The 19,226-nt window shown below is 39.4% G+C and overlaps 1 protein-coding gene across 7 annotated transcripts in view; it reads left to right on the top strand.

The window, feature by feature from the left end:
* The window catches only part of CDC42BPB (CDC42 binding protein kinase beta), a 93,224-nt gene that overhangs the window by 9,999 nt on the left and 63,999 nt on the right, over positions 1-19,226 (top strand). For all 7 annotated transcript variants that reach the window (XM_051622417.1, XM_051622416.1, XM_051622415.1 and 4 more), the window contains exon 2: positions 18,827-18,918. In XM_051622417.1, coding sequence (XP_051478377.1) covers positions 18,827-18,918 — 92 coding nt within the window. The remainder of the gene's footprint in view (positions 1-18,826; positions 18,919-19,226) is intronic.

Genomic DNA, 19,226 nt, shown 5'->3' with positions numbered 1-19,226 from the left:
ACCCCCATTTCTATGGCTATGGTCTCCTTGCCTGTTTTTAGCCCTCAGAGATGGACACCTAGTGTGCATGACCTGTTCTGCAGGCTTCTGACTGTTGTAGGACTGTGTATCGGAAGATGAGTAGCTAAGGTATTTTTTCTATGGCTAGGTAGACTTGAGTAAGAAGTTCATAATGAAAATTTTAAATTGAGGAATTTAGTTTCCGTTATCTATTCCGTGATCACTTGCACTGCATCTGAGTGAAATGGGAATGTAATATCTGTCCGTATTTCCTTTCTTTTTAGTTTGTACATTCTTTAAGGCAAGGAGGTGATCTCCCTGTGCACTCACCATCAGTGGTTCCTTTTAGGACAGCTTTGTTGTGCTGCTACTCTCTCAGGTTATTCCCCCCCTCAAAAAAAAAAAAAAAGGAAACTGTGTTTTGTGATTCAGAACATCACCTTATATGACTTCTTATAGGAGGCTAGGAGAAAAACCTTTTTTACATGTACAAATGGCTAAAAGTAATCTAAAGGGCCTAATGGAATAACTGGTAGCTAGTAACCACTCGATGTTGAGTTATAAATGCAGAGTGAAGGCTGGAGTCTGTGGTATCCCAGTCTTTTGGCTTTTTATGGGTAATGTGGTATTTTTGTGTAAACTCACAATGCTTTATCTTTCAGAGTGTATTTTCTGAGAAGTTGCAGATGAGTTAGACTGGTGTGTCACATGGAAGGAGCACAAACATTTTCCTTGCAGACCAGCTTTAACTAGTTGTAGCCTTAGTCACGTGTCACAGAATTGCTGCATGGAGGAGTTCAGATTGTGTTAACTTGCTCTGTTATGTAACTGAAAGTTACCATTGCCATTAAGTTCAGCCTTTGGTTTCTGGACAGTTAATATTTAAGTGGGAATAATGACAATATCAAACAGCTGGTTTTAAACTGTGATACTGCTAGCCTAGTACTCCAAGTAACGTAATGCAGTATAACACAGAGTGAGGATACCTAACTGGAGGCTGTATCAGGCCCACAGCCTGTCTTTATCTTACCTCTAGAAGTATTTACTGTTTATTAAAGCAACCAAACTGTTGTTATCGTTCTGTGTATGCTGTTGGGTGCCAGCAGGATTTACTGGATTTGGTGTAGTGCTGTACCAACAGGGCTGTACTGGTCAGGCTTGACCCAGACAGGCAAGACCCAGTCAGATCTACATCCATGGCTAGAAATAATTGATCCTTGTGCATCCTGAAGTTGATGGTGTCTGATATGAATTGTGAAGACAAAAGACCTGACACTTCGAGAAGGAGAAAAGGGGGTAGGGAGGCTAATTAAATAAATATATATATCCAGGGATGGAACTTGTGCTGCTCTTAGGAAAAGGGCTTTGCAGTAATTATGCTCAATGTTAAAGGTCTATGTGCATTTGAATGGCTCAAACCAGAAGCAGAAGTGCCCCTGTTGATTTTGACAGAATCAGAGCTACAGGTAGTCTAGTTATAAACCTCCTGTTTTTCTGGGTGGTATTAAACATCTTAAAGTCAACATGCAGTCAACATGGTTTTACCAAGGGTAAGTCATGTTTGACTAACCTTATAGCCTTCTATGAGGAAATTACTAGGTGGATAGATGATGGTAGAGCAGTTGATGTGATCTATCTTGATTTCAGTAAAGCATTTGACACCGTCTCCCACAGCATCCTTGTAGATAAGTTGATCAAGTATGGGTTTGATGATCAGGCAGTGAGGTGGATCAAGAACTGGTTGAAAGGAAGAAGTCAGAGAGTTGTAGTCAATGGGGCAGAATCTAGTTGGAGGCCTCTGACTAGTGGAGTCCCTCAGGGGTCAGTGCTGGGACCGGTGTTGTTCAACATCTTCATCAACGACCTGGATGAGGGTACAGAATGTACCCTCAGCAAGTTTGCTGATGACACCAAGCTGGGAGGAGTGGCTGACACACCAGAAGGCTGTGCTGCCATTCAGAGAGACCTAGACAGGCTGGAGACTTGGGCGGGGAAAAACCTGATGAAGTTCAACAAGGGCAAGTGTAGAGTTTTGCATTTGGGGAAGAAAAATGCCATGTACCAGTACAGGTTGGGGGCTGACCTGCTGGAGAGCAGTGTAGGTGAAAGGGACCTGGGGGTTCTAGTAGACAGGAGGATGACCATGAGCCAGCAGTGTGCCCTTGTGGCTAAGAAGGCCAATGGCATCCTGGGGTGCATTAGAAAGGGTGTGGTTAGTAGATCAAGAGAGGTTCTCCTCCCCCTCTATTCTGCATTGGTGAGGCCGCATCTGGAGTATTGTGTCCAGTTCTGGGTCCCTCAGTTCAGGAAGGACAGGGAAGTGCTTGAAAGAGTCCAACGCAGAGCCACAAAGATGATTAAGGAAGTGGAACATCTCCCTTATGAGGAAAGGCTGAGAGAGCTGGGTCTCTTTAGCTTGGAGAAAAGGAGACTGAGGGGTGACCTCATCAATGTTTACAAATACGTAAAGGGTGAGTGTCAAGAAGATGGAGCTAAGCTTTTTTCAGTGATGACCAGTGATAGGACAAGGAGTAATGGATACAAATTGGAGCATAGGAGGTTTAAGGTGAATATCAGAAAAAAATTTTTTACTGTGAGAGTGACAGAGCACTGGAACAGGCTGCCCAGAGAGGTTGTGGAGTCTTCTTCACTGGAGACATTCAAAACCTGTCTGGACGCCTTCCTGTGTGATGTACTCTAGGTGACCCTGCTCTGGTGGGGGGGTTGGACTAGATGATCTTTCGAGGTCCCTTCCAACTGCTATGATTCTATGATTCTATGAAAGGTTTTGTTAAGGCATTTTTTGAGGGTGTGCATAGCAGAGATTACATTCTATGCTTTACCTTTTACATACCAGCATTACATTTCCTTCAAACTGTAAAACCTCATAAAATTGAGCATGACAAGTTCAAAGTCTTGCACTGTGGAGCTGTGAAAGTTTGAGAATGACCAACTAGAAAGCAACCTTGAAGAAAAAGATTTGGGGATCCTGGTAAACAATTAGTTGAAGTCAGAAGTGCATAATTGTAGAAATGGAGGTTCCCTCTGTACTGTGCTGCATCAGCAAGAGTGTAGCCTGCAGATTGAGGGAAGTAGTTTTCCTGCTCTTATATAGCACTTGTGAAGCCATTTCTAGGCTTCCCAGTACAGGAAAAACACTGGGAAACTCAAGTGAGTCCACCAGAGAATGACTGATGTGTTTGGAGGCCAGAAGCATGTGATGTATAAAAAGCCTGTGTTTGATGTGTCTGGAGAAGGGCAGTCTGAGTGGGATCTTCAACTATCAGATGTGTTGTTAGGGAGAACACAGGGGCAGATTCTTCTTGGGTGCACTGCCAAGAAGGACTCAGGCTATGGCAAGGAAGGTTCTTAATGTTGTGTAACGGGAGAAAAATACTACTCCTGAAGGTGATGGAGCACTGGAAGAGGCACCCGGAGTGGTGATAGTCTCTCCATCCTAGGAGATAAGCCTCAGCGGGACAAGGCCTGGAGCGACCTGAGTGAACTTCTGCATTATCTCAGCTTTGAGCAGGAGGTCAGACTCTCATCTCCAGGGGTCCCTTCCAACCTAAAATTATTCTGTGGTTCAGCAGAATTTATTTTTCTCCCTCCTGTTTTAGCAAATGTATTTAATGTCATGTCTGCTTTAATAGAGAGCAGTTCTTCATGCTTCTCAGAATTAAAATAAATTATGTAAAATAGAATCTTCTTGTTGCTTTAGATGAAGTAATTGACACAACCTGTGTAAATTTACTATTAATTTTTTTGTAATATTAGGTGTTTGCCCTGGTTGGTTGGCGTTTTACCATGTGTTCTGAACATAAGTATTGACAAGCTTTTAACTAACTTTTAGGCTTGTAAATAATGGGAAAGTAAATTTTGTTCCTGTTGTTCTGCCACATATTTAATAAAAGCACCAGTTTCCTTGTTCCTGGGAGAGAATTGCCAAGACAAGTTTCAAGAACTTTGAACTTAACTTTTATGTGTAGTGCTTTTTCCCAAGTGTAGTTTCCATAATGTGTAGTTGTTAGCCCTGATAGCAGTTGAAGTGTTTTAAAGCTTTGTTCCATGGAGCTGTCAGAAGAGCCTGCAATCCCTGCATGACTGCAAGCCTGAATCATCCTTTATGAAAAATACAGGTTTAGCTGTTCTGCTAGATATGTTCTCATGTCACAAAGGGACCTCTCTCTAGTAGGGTACCTTTATGTCTGGGTATCTTTATATCTGACATTACAAGGAGTCTGACTAAGCAGTTGCTAACAACATGGTAAAAAACAACAATCTTCCTCATAGTTGTAAAGATCTAAGGAGAGATATTTGCTCTTTTTTAGTTTCCTCTGTAAAATAAGAGCTTGTATGACTTACATGAAGTTGGACTTGCAATATGGCTTTAATGGTGAAATTCTTTCTTGATGATAGTACACTTGGCAAATGAAAACACAATAAATTCAGCATTTCAGAATCATATTGATATATGGAAAGTAGCATGGGAAGTGCTGTTGATGATGGGGACGATAATGTACAAATGGGACAAAAAACAAGAACTGAATCCTTTATTAGAGGTGTGTTGTAATTATTAATTGAGTATCCTAAGTTACACGTGACTTCCCATACAATTAATTTATATCTGTGGGTTTTTAGTACATTGCTTGCAGCAAACTCCTGGGAAAATAATAAGATTTTTCAAAATTCCTGGGATTCCTAAATGCCTGGAAGTCTGGTAGACATCCTTGCCAGAGTACGTACACTGTCAGCTATGTCATGAGGGCATGAATTGACAGTACAATATAATGTGATGGTCCATTACCCTTCTGATGCAAAGATTCTGTGTGTGAGCAATTTATAACGCATGTAAATTTTTCAGAAGAAATTTTGTTCTAAATGTTGTTCTCAATGTGTCAGGTGCTGTGGTTGTGAGCCCTCAGCTGTGTTTGTGATTGATGTGTGGGAAGTTGCACACACTGTGTTGCAGTGTAATGCTTCCCTGTTGGGAGGTACCTACAGACTGTGCAGATTATCTTGGGGAAAAAAGCAGATAGTGAAGTAATGGCAATAACTTCTTTTTTGGACTGAGTCTCACTGCCTAAAACTACTGGGAAATACCATCCTCTCATGTGCTTAATTTCCTCTTTTCGTTTCATTGTTCAGACTTTTTATTTCTTACCTCCTATTTGTATTGCAGTGGTATCTTTAAAACAGCAGTGCCCACTTGTGCACACGTTGCTACAATGATCTTTTGCGTCACTGGCTAAAATATGTCAGGGTGCACATCAGTAATAATAGCTCTTACTTCCAAGTATATGCTTGGTAGTCCACAGAATAAATAATACAGAGACTTTACAGGAAAATATGCTTCAGTAATTTACCTTCAGAGCTCTGTGGGGAGCTCTGAAATGGGTGACAGCTGGTGAAAGACAATGGATTATCTTTCTGCAAGAGAGAAGTATGGGCAAGACCTACTTCTTACTTCAATCTCCTTGTCTTCATCTCTCCCTCCCCCCTCATGTCCCATATAACTCTTAAGAACCTGTCCTCTCTGTTTGCTGAGGGACTTAGGTGAAGTCTCTGAGTTACACTTCTGTGTTTAAAAAATAAATTTAAAAAAAAAAGTAATTGGCAAGGAAATAAACTTAGCTGTGCCTAACAATTCATGGAAGAGGAAATCAACACTGTCTACTTGTAATCTTTTAACACTTGTCCAGAAATAGACTGAGGAATCCTAGTATTTGAATTAAAACTTGCAGTATTGGAATAAAAGTTAAGCAGATGCATGAATTAGAAAAGTCTGAGAAGCATGAACCTAGAGTCCTAAATATTGATCGATATACTACAGATGTCTTTACCCAGTACTTCCAGAAGTGATAGCCTGTACTTCAAAGAAGACCAAGTTGAGCTTATGTACTGAAATGTCTGTTAAATAAATTTTGAAGGAGAGAAGTGGAATTGATGATACTCAAATAAAATTTTTTCATGTGTGATAACTGAAGGATTCTTACTAGACTTTTGGGGGTCTTGATGTGTTAAAAAATGCTCATATAAGAAAGGTGATTCTTCTTAGTTCTTTGAAAATGCATTTCTTAGAGTGGTTCTTCAGAAAAGGACAACTTCTTAAATTTTAATTTCATATAATACAGTTGTAGCTGCTCCTGACTTCTTTCTTTTCTTTAAAATACAGCTCAACAGTCAGTCAGGAGTAAACTTTTGCTAGCAACTGCACAAACTACTCAGCTATTGTAAAATTTCTGAAAATAATTACATACATTTTTGTTCCTGGGTAAGAATAACTACTGGTGCAGCGTGTGCACCATAACAGAAATGGTAACAAAGTGGCACTTGCTGCTTATGGAGGTAATAGTAGTGTAGTTCAATACACAGCTGCTTCCAATTCTTCTTTTTAAGGATTTTGTGGATTTAGATTTTTTTAAAATGATACTGCTGCTATGAATTTAGTTTAAAAATTCAGCTTCTATAAGAAACAAAAGCTAAGCCTCAAGAAATTATTATGAAAGTGAAATGATGTAGCTGTTAGGTTATAAACCTTAATACGGTTGCCTGAAGAGTACTCTTCAAGACTTGAACTTCTTTACAGAAGCTTTGAACAACAAAAATGCAAACTTCAGAAGCACAGGCTTGTATCCCCTCAGTGCTGCATGCTGTCTCAGACTTGAGACTTGAGTCTTGGAGACTGTCATCACAGACTTGTGTGTGTACCTGTCTATAATAACTAGATCAACGCTTGCACATTGCTTTAAAGGCCATGTAACTAGCAAGAGATTAGAAACATTCTTCTAGTATTCATGTCCTTGCAGGATTCACAGTGGCAACCCAAAGATGGAATGATGTGTTATTAAACAAGCAGTGCTGAGGACCTTTTTCATGTAGATTAAGAAAAAAGAAAAGTGGCACAAATATGGAGAATCTTGAGATGAAAAAGGAATATCTTCCAGACTTTTCCATTAGAAAATTCCAAAGACATTTATGGAACAAAAGTATTAAATGGCCTCAGCTTCACAATACTCCATCAGAAATGAAACTAGCATGTCTGAAACACAGTATCAAGGATGAAAAGTTCGACAGTCTTCAAAATACTGTGGTTTGGGACTGAATGGCTTTTTAAAATGAGGCAGTGCAAGTGGAAAATATTATTTAAGAGCTAAAACAATCACTAAACGGGCAAAGTAGCCAAGGTTTGCTTAGATGACACTAGAGATAAATTAGGAAAGGAAAATATGTTTCTGTGTGGAAAAATAGAAGGGAATGGGGTATAGCTAAAATGATGTGTAATGAAGTAGAAAGGCAACCATTTGGATTTCTTTGTGTACATAGTTGACTCAATGTCTATTCTAGTTTGCAACTTCATTGCAACAGCTTAAAGTATTTTGAAGATTAACAGAAGTTCTTTGTTATTCTACTTTTGGATTCATCTTCTGCTGGTAGTCTCTTCAGAGGCCATGTACTATGTCAGAGTTCTGGAGAGAAGTTACTGCATCTTCACTGGTTACTGCTTTGCAAGTGGGAAGTTGTAAAAGTACATCTACACTGGCAACATTTTCCAATGGCAAACTGTACTAACATGCAGGTGCTCACCCTGGTATTATATTGGGGCATCCAAATGTTTGGTTGTTATTTTCAAGTATGAGTAAAGGAAAAGGTTGGAAGCCAACAGAATGGAGCCTGAGGTATAGATGAACATTTGAGATTGCCAGCCTACTACAAGCTTGTTCTGAATGTCCTGGTATTTGGTTTTCTGTTTTCAAATCAACACACCTGTCTAGATGGGCTGTAGATGAGGAAGGGAAAGGAATTCTCTACTTAAATGCATGGAAATAAATCTAAGAGCAAAATAATTACAAATGTAGTGCTTATTAAAAAAATATGGCATATGGATAATCTTCCTCTTAAATTCAAGTAAAAAGGAGTGTAAAATATTGAAAAGTTGTGTGATAAGCTTAAAAGCAGAATGTTCTGTCAGATACTGCATCTGATATGAAAACTTGTCGGGATAATCCTCACTTGATATGCCTGCCTTAAAAAGCTGAGGAGCAAGACCTGAAGGTGTGACATGTGGCATTTACATATTTACAACTGTGAGTGTAATTATTGAAATACTTTTCATATTTTAACGTCAGCACTTTTGGTGCCAGCCTAGGACAATTAGCACATTTTTGTTTCCTGCTGGCTTTAAGCATATGCAAGGAAGAGGGAGAAGCTAGACCTCAGGGGCCTTGGGCTGCTGCTGATTGGGGCATGCAGGAATGGGAGTTATGTTCTGGTTTGGAAAGTTGTGTGGAGGATATAAGCTTTCAGGAGCCTACATGAGGTTTGGGAATGCCTAGAAGCATATCGATTAAACAGTGTGTCATGTGGCCTGGCAGTCTGTTGAGAGCTTGTCAAAAATCACGATCCAGGAACTGGGTTTAAGAATTTCTGAAAGATACCATGGCAAAGATGTTAGGAAAAGATGGGCTCAAAATACTAAGCAAAACCAAAAGTACCACACAGTTTGACTCCATTTCTAGAACTCTACAGCTAGGACCAGATTTACGATCTCCTTATGGATTTTCAGTAGATTTTTTTTTTCCCCTTGAAAATCTAGACTGTCCTTTTCAATTTAGATTTTAACTGTAGCATATGGAAAGTCAGGGGTAGATACAGACAAATTTTAAAATGTGCTGACATTAAGGAAAAGTTGTATAGTGAAATTAGAAGCATGTTGTTTTGTCTGGGTAAAATTTTCATCACACCTTGGAAGGCTGAGAGATGCATTTCTCTTTGTTTCTGCTCTCTTTGTATCCTTTTTGAGCAAGAAAGTGTCAGGAGGCATCCTGCCGTCTGGAGATGCACTTGCCTTCTGAATACCCCAAACTCATGGGATTTTTCTGTTACAGATGACTGACCCTGCTCCTAGTGCCCTGTGTTATGTTGGTAGTGACATGGAACACTTGGAGTCAGTGAAAATAGTGCTACTGTAAAGGGTCTTCCTCTTCATCACTCCCAGCCAGGGGACTGGAAGGAGCAGAACAAGGCAGAATGGCTTTGGCAGAATGGCTTTGGCTCTAGGGTTCCTGGTCTAGAGAGGAAGTAGTGAAAGTATTTACAATAAAAAAGCCACTCAGAGCCTTGCACTATATTTTGTAGCAGATCTGAGCATGGGACCTGTTTGTATGCTCTGCAGATTTAAAGATAATCCCCCTGTTCTCTGCTTCTGAGTAACTTTAGCTACTCCAAATATTCTAGTGCCTGGTTACAGTGACTGCATGTCCAAATCTTCGTGGCCTTTTCCTGCAGCAAAAGTCTGACTTTCATTGACCTTTTGATTAGATCTGGAGCTCCAGGGAAGTTCTGAGACAGGGTGAGTAATATCTGAGAAAATGTCCTGCTACCATCTGCCATTTAAAAGGAAGTGAAGAGAAAGCCACACCTATGCTTAAAGAAGCTGTTGCTATCTGAACTCTTAAAATTGAAAACCAGCTCAGGGTATTTATATGCATAATGTTGCAGCCCTGAGCCATCAAAAAAAAAATAAAATTGGGTGCAGTTCTATAGCACTGTGAGCTATCTGATGCCTCATCACTTTAGTATTATATGTCCTTATGGTGTTGATCTGGCTGAGAACTGAAGTCTCAGGAAAAAGGTAATTGTCGTTTAACGCTGCTCCTTTACCTGACTTTATGTGCAGCTACCTGGGTGTTAGCACCATGGCAAGCCACCCCTGCAGCAACTGGACTGCTGTGAGGGCCGGTCTGTGCTGCTCAAGATGACTACCTCTGAAAAAGAGCTTCTCTCCTTTACCCTTCTTGCTTGCACTGATGTAGCTGCCCCTCCGAACCCTTCCATGACAGTGATTCAATGTGTTAAACAACAGGATGATGATTGCGTTGTGTGTCTTGGTAGGTTGGGTTTCTGCTGGTTTAGCGAGCAAAATTGGGGCAGTGCAGTGAGACCAGCTGAATTTGTTACAGCTGATAAAAGAGCTGTGAAACTGCGTCTCTGGTCACAGCAACGCACTTCACTTGTGTAGCTGAACTATGTCTTCACTCTTAAGTTTGTGAGCAGAGAAAAGGGATACCTTTGTTCTTGTCACTGTAAGTGCATTTGTGTAGGGTGCTTTATCAAGGAGAGCTTATTAATAGAACCTCTAACCTTGAAAATTAAAGGAGGTGGCATATGGTAAATGTAATGCCAGTGTAAAATACAAATTGTTCTGTTACATAATGCTTTCACTAAGTTTTTTGTAACTTGAGTGAACATCTTGCATGTATCTGGAGAAAACAAAAGGTGTGCGCTTACTATACAGAACGGATAAAACAGTCATGCTGCTTGTCTTGCTAAGTTTTACTTATGTTGAAATAAAACACTCAATCAGAAAACTAGAACTTTGCTCATACATTGATGATGTAGGTGGTGGCTTCTTAATTAATGTAAGTGTATGTAAGCTTATATCAACACAGTGCAGTCATCAGGTTGGAGTTGTTTTACTTCTTGCCAGGGTGTGCAAGAGGTGCTGGGTCTGATGAAATGTGGATACATTCATATGTTGTTATTGAAATTCAGGTGAGGTCAGATTAAAGATTTTCTTAATCTCTTGTTTAAAACTGAAAAAAGTGACGATATCAAAGCTTTTTCTGAGCAGACATAGATCTCAAACTGTTAAAAAAAATTAACTCTGCTTTTTAGATTCCAAACCATGCAATAAAATATGTGGATTTTAGCAATATTTACAACTTTGTTACGGAATGAAAGAAATTAAATAATTGAAATTTTACTGTTTGGAATTAGTGGTTCGTGTAGAAGCCTGAAACAATTTTTTCCATTACTGATGTGCTTCAATTTGTGGTTGCCATTTGCTCTGACTTAAATGGCCCCTCCAACGCCTGCAAAATCTGGCTCTAGACTAGGAGTACAGAAAAATTCAGGTACAAATAAAGCTATATTAAGCAGAGATTGTATTCTGTGGTGTTCATTGTCATCCATTTCTTGCCATGTTTTGACATGTGTCTTGGAAGATCCTGTCCTAAAGTGCTGTAGGTTGGCTAGAAACATGCTGTTGCATAGCACTTCCATGCTCACTGCAGTCCAAGGAATATCCACATCAGTTCCAGAAAAGGCCATTTTGCCCTTGTCCAGCCTTGTCCCGCTGCCTGTCTTGGGCTGGGGCTCCAACACACAGCTGTATATGAGTCATATTGGGTGAATGGTTCAGTGGGAGGGGATGGGATAGACAAGTTAGCTTTCGCCTGGAAACATTTCCTGGTTTTACTTACCATATGAACACTAATGATGACCCAGACAAGAGTGGAGTGTGGTGGGGAGGAACAAGGAGGAGCAAGAACGTATATATGAATTAAAGTGCATGTATCTGCTGGGCTGGATATCACCTTGAGAAAAATAAAAGGACTGAAGATGAAGCTTAAGAAGGCATTGGGCCTCAACAGTTACTCAAGAGAAGAAAAGATTTTTAAATTGTGGAATACTAATACTTTCATTGCATTGTTCCAGCAAGGCTTAAGAGAAAGGAAAGTACCACCTTTGAAAACCTGAAACTGAAGTAGATGTAAGATCTCGGTCTTGTGCACCACAGATTAGTCAGTGAAACATCTAAAGCTGAAGAGGCTGACAGACAACCAAGCAATCTGTGGTTGGTGTTTAGTCTGCTGAAAGAGATCAGAACCTTAGGGAAAGGTTAGAGGCATGGCAGCTTTCCCTCTTCTAAACAAATGTGACAAATTGGAAAGAGGTGTGAAAATCTGGACTACAAACTGCAGTCAGGAACAGAGTTTCTCTAGGAGCTTTCTTAATTCTCCTGTGAGAGTTGGGTTAGAACTTAATCTCAAGCTGCTGAGTGTTTTCTTAAATGCCATGGCTAGTACTCATAATGGTGCAGGTTTTCTTGTTCAGAATGTGTCATCCTGCTTTAAAAAGTCTGTGTCCTGGTAGCTGTATGCTACAATGTTACAGTATTATGAAGTTGCACCAAGCTTGAGTGGATGGTAAGACATTTTTGGGTTTCCCAAATAAATGCTGTTCACAATCACATTTTTCTTCACGCATAGTGCTGACAGTTCTATCTTCCAAAGTCAACTTCAGTATTAAAAAAATAATAAAAAAAGGCAAACCCTGCCTGAATTGGTTCTATAAACAATGTTATGCTTCTCGAAGTTATGGATCATTCCGTGACAGGAATACAACATGAAGATGAGAAATTGGGGAGTGAACTTCCTCCTCTGTTATATTTCAGATAAAAGTTTTCTCGCTGTTGTACTTGCACACTTGTAGCATTAACATATGCCATTACTTTTAGGTCTGGTTGTCATGTGGTTTTATTTTACATGACCATTGTTTTTCCATAGGTAAGATACCATCCTATAGCTGAGTACTGTAAATAGTCATTTGGTGTTTGTTCTTGGATACATAAGCTAACATTTCCTCCCTCTTGCCTGCAATACCTCTCTTGCTGTCTCATTCTCATAGAGAAGGGTGACTTTGGCAGGAATTAAATTGGTAACACATTATGTCTCTTGGGCTACTCAAAACCATCTGCATGTTCCTCAGTACTTGTCTGTACAAATCTTGAGTATTATCCTTGGTGTCCTTTCATTGTAAGCATGAAAAGCAATGAATGGGCTAGTCAGGCAGATAGCCAGCTACTAAGTGTCCGTGGTAACATTGATCAAGGAGCTGGCAAATGGTAGCACACTGCTGCAGATGCAGTCCTTTCTTTGCAGTACTTGCTTTTGATGCCTGCCACACACAAAAGAATAACAGTGAACATGGGTGATGTTTCAAGGTAAATGCCTTGCTCTTCTGCTGGCAAATTTAGCGAGCCTAATAGGATCAGCACCAGAGCTACTGCTCGATACTTTTCTTCAAAGCAGTTCTTGATGCCATTACCCTTTAGCGTGGTGATAAGTTTTTCACGCAGTTATCACAAACTATTGCACAAATTTTAAATGCTAGGATCAGTCCTTCTGTAACTGATAAAGCTGCTTGTGAAGCAAATTGCAGCAGCTATGAACACTCAGTCTTGCTTTATCCCTAAAGATAATGACAGTTTTATCCTTTTAAACCTTTGAGGATTTTACATGCGATTAATCTAAATCTTGTCCAAACTCACAGCTCTGTGAAGTGCCAGTGAGGTGTTTCATTGGAAGTGGTCAAGCACTTTATATGTGTCAGAAGGCTTTCATAAAATGAAGCAAAATCCATAATCATGGCTGCAAATTGATTTCCTTGTATGCTACCTTCTTCAAGAGTCTGAGGGGATTTTTAAACATTTGTATACCAGATTAAGTATCCCAATACAATATTTAATTTAATAAGCCAGTGGAGCTTGTGTCGTTGTACTGATAACCAAAGTCTTGCACTGCTTAATTTATTTGTTGAATGGGTATTGATGAATGATGAAGTATCAGATCATTGAGCAAGAGGCAGAGTAACTGAAATGTGTGTGTGTATGTATTTTATAAAAACAGGAGGGAGGGCATGGTAGAAGCCCCAGCAGAAAATATGTCGGAGAACACACAATGTTTCACCTTTTGCTTGTAAACAGCAAATTGGTGAAATTTGGCTAGAAATCGGTATAATTGGTATTTTTGTCCTTTACTAGGCTTAGTGGAATAACCCTGTCCGCTCCCACCATACTACCTTCCCTTTTCTGCTGTATGCTTCCTTTTTTACCCTCTCCTGCATCAGTATCACTCCATGACTAGGGATGGCAAGGTATGTCTGCTTTGCACCTTAGAATGTGCTGGTTGCCCAGCTAAGCAGGTGATTGCTGTAGTCCTGCTGCAGCCTTTCCCTTTGTGGAGATGATGCCATAGGTGTCTTTCCTATTCACTGCCAGGTTTTTTATAAAACTTGAAGCAACTGGGTACCTTTGGATAACTTCTGTGAAATTTGGTGAGGGGGATATTAGGGGTCTTCACTGGGATCGAGTGGTACCAGCCAGGAGGAGTGGTCTCAGACTGTCATGCTTAACCCCCTCAGGAAAACAAACTGGAAAAAAAGCATTCTCAGGGTGGATAATAAGAGAAAGCAGGCCAGCACAGGGAAAGGGAGGCAAGGATCTATAGCTGGAAAAATTAAGATTGGAGTCAACAAAGGATGGAAGCATTAACAGAACTTTAAATTTCTAAAATACAAGACAATTTTCATAATTGGGTAACAAGAGGATTCTGCTTCTTTAAAACTCAAATGTGGGTTGGAACAGGTATTTATCACCCTAGTAAGCAGGCTGGGGCTACCTGGGTGTGGGTATCTCCTGAGACATGTACAAGCACTAACTTGTTAAACCTGTCAGCCTACTGTTTTAGTAGCAATATCACAGGAATGCTGTTTCTTGTGAAAGGGTGCACAAAGGGCAAACCGAGTTACTCGATTTCTAGAATAAAAGAGGAATGGTTGAGGGAAGTGGTAAAACTTGCTGCTCATTCATGTTCTTCCTCCAAAGAAAACATCTATAATAAAGTATTGGATCTGCCTGGTGGGAGTATGGCTCCACAGACAATTATCTATGTTATTTCCTTGCTTTCCTGACATGAATATTTTGCAATTCACATAGTTTCCTACCACAACGTTTTTTGAAGGGCATGAATAGATCAAGGAAGTGTGGTGGCAGATGAGTTTCTCTATGACCAGCCAGTTTGGACATACCTTCTGGGTAGGTGTACTTGAGTGTTATCATTGTTTTATATAATGACTTAAGCCCCAAATCACTTACAGGATCAGTTCTGAACTGTGAAACTATCTGGTGGAGGGCAGTCCAGTATATTTTCAGACTTTCTAGACAAAACCCTAATTAGCCAGATCTGAAATCTGTATTGACTGAGACTTGAGCAGGAAGTTGGTCTAGAGACCTCCTGAGGTCCCTCTCAACCTGAATTGTTGAAAGAGACCTGTAAGTCTCTGTTATTTTCTTGCACTTGTGGTATTTATTTAAAACTTGAAGCTGCCAAAGATACAAAACATCAGATGTTCTTGAACATTTGGCAGCATTGACTCAGTGATTTTTGTGACTGAATTTCTGGAAACTCACACTGCCTAACAAAACACACAGGAGTTCTCAAATTAGAGCCACTGGGTAACCACCACTGAAGCAGTAGTTATCATAAGCCCAGTGGGTAGTCTTTTGTCCACTGTGTTGTAATGGCGCTAGTTTTTATGATTCCAAATAGTTAGTTATTGACATAAATTGAATGGTTCAGGATCTGAACCATTCTGAAAGTAAATATCCAAAATATGCCTCAATGCTTCTCACTTTTAACCACGTTCTAGCTTGGGAAAAGTTGTGCTGTTATTTTTTGAGGGTGACGTTGACACTCCTATCATCTTTTCCTGACCTGCTTTCAGAAATGAGAGGAAATTTGACATATGCTTCTGACCTTGACAAAGGCTGGTTTGTGCCTATTCCTGGGGTAGCAGAAACAAGTGCCCAATCTGCTTCGTCAGATTGTTTCTGCTGGCATTTCCTGCAGCTTTTGCTTGTTCTGGAACAGTCTTCAAATGTCTCCTATCAGGTGGCATAATGCAAATTAACTGCAGTGTAGATGCATCAGGTCACAAACCTAAATCACAAATCTATTTGTCTGTGGCTGTGCTTCAAATTGGGTTTTAAAATAATTCAAACTTATGTTTCCTTTTTGTGCAAACAAAATATCCTAGTCCATTTATCAGGGGAAGAGGCAAATAGGATCGGAAGAGGATTTGTTTGTGGTGTGTCTTTCATACATACCTTTGTTTTCAATGAAGAAATAAATGCTGGCATTTCACTTCCCATTGTGAATATTGGTCAACACATTGACTGTTAATGTTTTGTATTGTATTCTTGAGAACTTATATCTCTTGGCTTCTTAAGATTAGTTGTCTGTTATGGTGGGTTTTTTTCCCCATGTGGCCTTGTGGAGAACATCCTTCTTCCAGGCAAGTGTAAGCACAATAACGCAAAATCAGCTGGAGAAAAAAGGCAGTGATGCATGCAAATATATTTCATGCAGAATGGCTATCCCCATTCTGATTACAGCCTCACAGTCATGAATAAACAAACTCTTCCAGTTACTGTCTGCTAATGTTACCTTGACAACAGTATATATAACAAAAAAATCAGTAATCACTGCCATCAAAATCCCCAGTACAGCTAATGCTTCTGTTTGTCAGGATGAAATACTTTCATTAAGTATTAACTACAAATTGTAACTCCCACTTTTAATATTAGTATTAAAACTAATCAGTAAAGTGTAGTGATTCATTCCAGTATATTAATAGAAGTTTGCTTTGAGTTCCCTGTTTATAAAATAGTGATATGTGAAATAAGATGGAACTTTTTACCATTTATATAGCGATGGGTATATCACTTGGCATCATTCTGCCAAGCACAGCAAACACATCTCTGATATTTTTGGTGCAAGCTTCTGCTCACTCAGTTTTTCCTATTTTGTGCATGCTACTGATCTAGGTAGTAGAGGGTTGAGGAGCCTCCTGGGGAGGGTAAAGATAGTGCAATCTGTTACTTAAAAGCCGCAGGTCACATCCTGGTGTAAAGTGTTTTACTCTAAAATGCCAATAAAGTAAGTATCAGTTTAAATGAATTACTGGTGTGTTGCCTCCTCTGAGCTCCGGTCTCCTGCGTAACCTCTTTTGTAGACTATATGATGATGAGATTCTGTGGATATTAGGTTGTATTTTCAAATTTTACTTACCTTTAAGGCGTCTTGGATCCCTTGAGAAGGACTTGAATTTTTCCATTTCAGAGGAAGTCCTCTCCAATATAATATTTTTCTGCACAGGCAGATATTCATGTTTGTTGCTTAGTTTTCCAAAAGAAACATAACTGAAGTTGCAGTGCTTCTGAACACCATCACCTGCTAAATACTAAAAGCCAACATTAGTTAAGTACACAGATAGCTTGTGAAAATAGTAACTTCCTTCTAGAAGGGATAGTTTGTTTTTTTTTTTGTATTCTGTTTACTGACTAGAATTACTGCTAAAATCGGTTATTTCATTTTAAAATATATATATTCTTAGGTTAGTATCCCCCAGAATTAAAATTACTGGTCTTATTCCCCCTCATCTTGAACTTTAATACCTGAAGCTGGTGTTCTGCAGAATTAGTCTAATAGTCTCCCTTCTGTAATAGCAATCCATAACTTGATAATGGAACTTTCACATTTATTTCTTATCTCTAGTGGCATTTCCTCAATCTGTTCTGAGTGGATGGGAAGGGAAGGAGGTAAAATAATCAATACAAATCACAGCCATTGGCAGGGCTATTTACTTGTGTAGATGTCTGATTGGACTGGTGTAGGTTTGTTAATTGGTTTCAGTTGGCGTTGCTGGCTAAGTTTGTTAGAAATAATTTGGGGCTTGGGGTTAATAGTGTCAATGGCCTTGTGGCAGGGGAGACTGGGTAGGCATTTCTACCCAGCTGAGATGGGGAATCTAGCCGAAAACCTAGTGTAGTCTCATTTTTAAATTTCATGCTTTGTATGGACAAGAAACATCCAGTGAAAGGAGTATTATTTTCAGAGGAAACCTTTTCAATAACGCATTTCCAAAGTACATGGAAGCAGAATGGATGATCCTCAGTACAGCTGTTTCTTCCTTTTATTAGCTGTTACATGAATCTTTGCTGAGGGGTTTTCAGGCTTTCTTGGTTAGACTTCATACTGAAGTCTGAAATCTCTGGTTCAGACTTGTGTTTCTTCTGTGTGTAAGTTTGGTTTGTTTATTTTAACATCTGAAGTAACATCAAGTGACCCCTCTTGTAGGAGTTCTGTTTGGCTTTTAACTCATTAGCTTAATCATAATGTAAGGTGAGGGAAAACAGGAGTCTGGGCTGAATTATGTGTAGTAGTTCTGTGATGTTTTATTTAGTTGCAAGTGGGAAAAATTCATGTGTTTTAAGTCTAATAATGTTTGTGATGAGGTAAAGAAGAGCAATTTTTGTTGTGCTTAGTTACAAGTGTAAACTGGAACTTTGTAGGCACAATACTCACTCTTGTGTAGTTTAGCTTGCACTGTTTTTTTCCTTTACTGATTTGGTCTTCATAATCAAGTAGTGAATTTCTCTGAACAATAATCTTCATCCTGTGCTATGCAAGAAATAAATAAAATACTCTGAATGGAAACTGGAGAGTAGAAAATTGATGGGATCTGCAGATACAGTGGAATTTATCAACCAGGTATTTTGAGAACAGTTTTGTATTCGGTTGATTCCACCAGAACAAAGTATGTGTAGGTTAGTTATTTGCTGGGCATCTTTTCGGCTGCAGCCCTTCAGTACTTGGTCTGTTGGAGATCTGGTGAATGTTGCTTAACGGAAACAATAGTTCAAAGTAAAAATCTTAAATTAGCCTTAGATCTTGTAGGAAATGATTTTGTTGCCATTGAGTAGAGACAGCTATCTCTTGAGACTGGGTTGTTAAAACTTCAGCTGGTACTAGCTGAAATAGTAAAAAGTAAAGCTGAACTCTGCTTACTAAGAGAATTTAGTGGCTGAAGGATAAAACAGATTTTCTTTAGGGTTTCCCATTCACTTGGTCCTTCACTCACTCACAAAACCCTAAAGTAAGGAGGGGGGAAATCCTTCTGAAAGACTACTTTGTACTTTAATTGCTGTCACCAAGGCAGGACCAATCATAGAATTGTAGTTTTTTAAAAATTGTGCTAGTTAAATATTTAATTTTTTTTCCTTCTATAGTTCTAATAGTAGTTGAAAAAATGTTATTGCACTGGGCATGCAATGAGTAGTACTTTTGACCACTGCTTTATGGATTATTTTAGTTTACAATATTTCTCTTCATAATTGATTTTTTTTTTTTTTCTGAAACAGCAAGACCATTTACAAAATTGGTAAAGGAAATGCAACTCCATCGAGATGACTTTGAAATTATAAAAGTGATTGGAAGAGGTGCATTTGGTGAGGTAAGAGATTTTATTCTTTCAGTTGTAGAAATGTAACTTTCAGTATTTGTGCATTTCTGCTTACAGTTAACTTGGACTTGTCCTAAAGGTTCACACAGATGTGTTAAAATACTTCCAAATGTGGGATGTAGCCACGTACTAGGGCAAGGTCCCCTTGAAGCAGGTTATTTAGTGTCCAGTTCTGCTGTTTGAGTGACTGGCTCCTTCTGACTTCAGTGTATCAAAACAAGTGTCTCATCAGTGTGTGCATGAGCAGAGCAGTCCCACCTAGCAGCTGCACAGCTGAGTTTGGGATCTCTTCTCCCACT

Source organism: Apus apus, chromosome 5, assembly GCF_020740795.1.
Source record: "Apus apus isolate bApuApu2 chromosome 5, bApuApu2.pri.cur, whole genome shotgun sequence".
NCBI classification, from domain to species: Eukaryota; Metazoa; Chordata; class Aves; order Apodiformes; family Apodidae; genus Apus; species Apus apus.
This window is presented reverse-complemented; position numbering and strand designations above follow the sequence as displayed.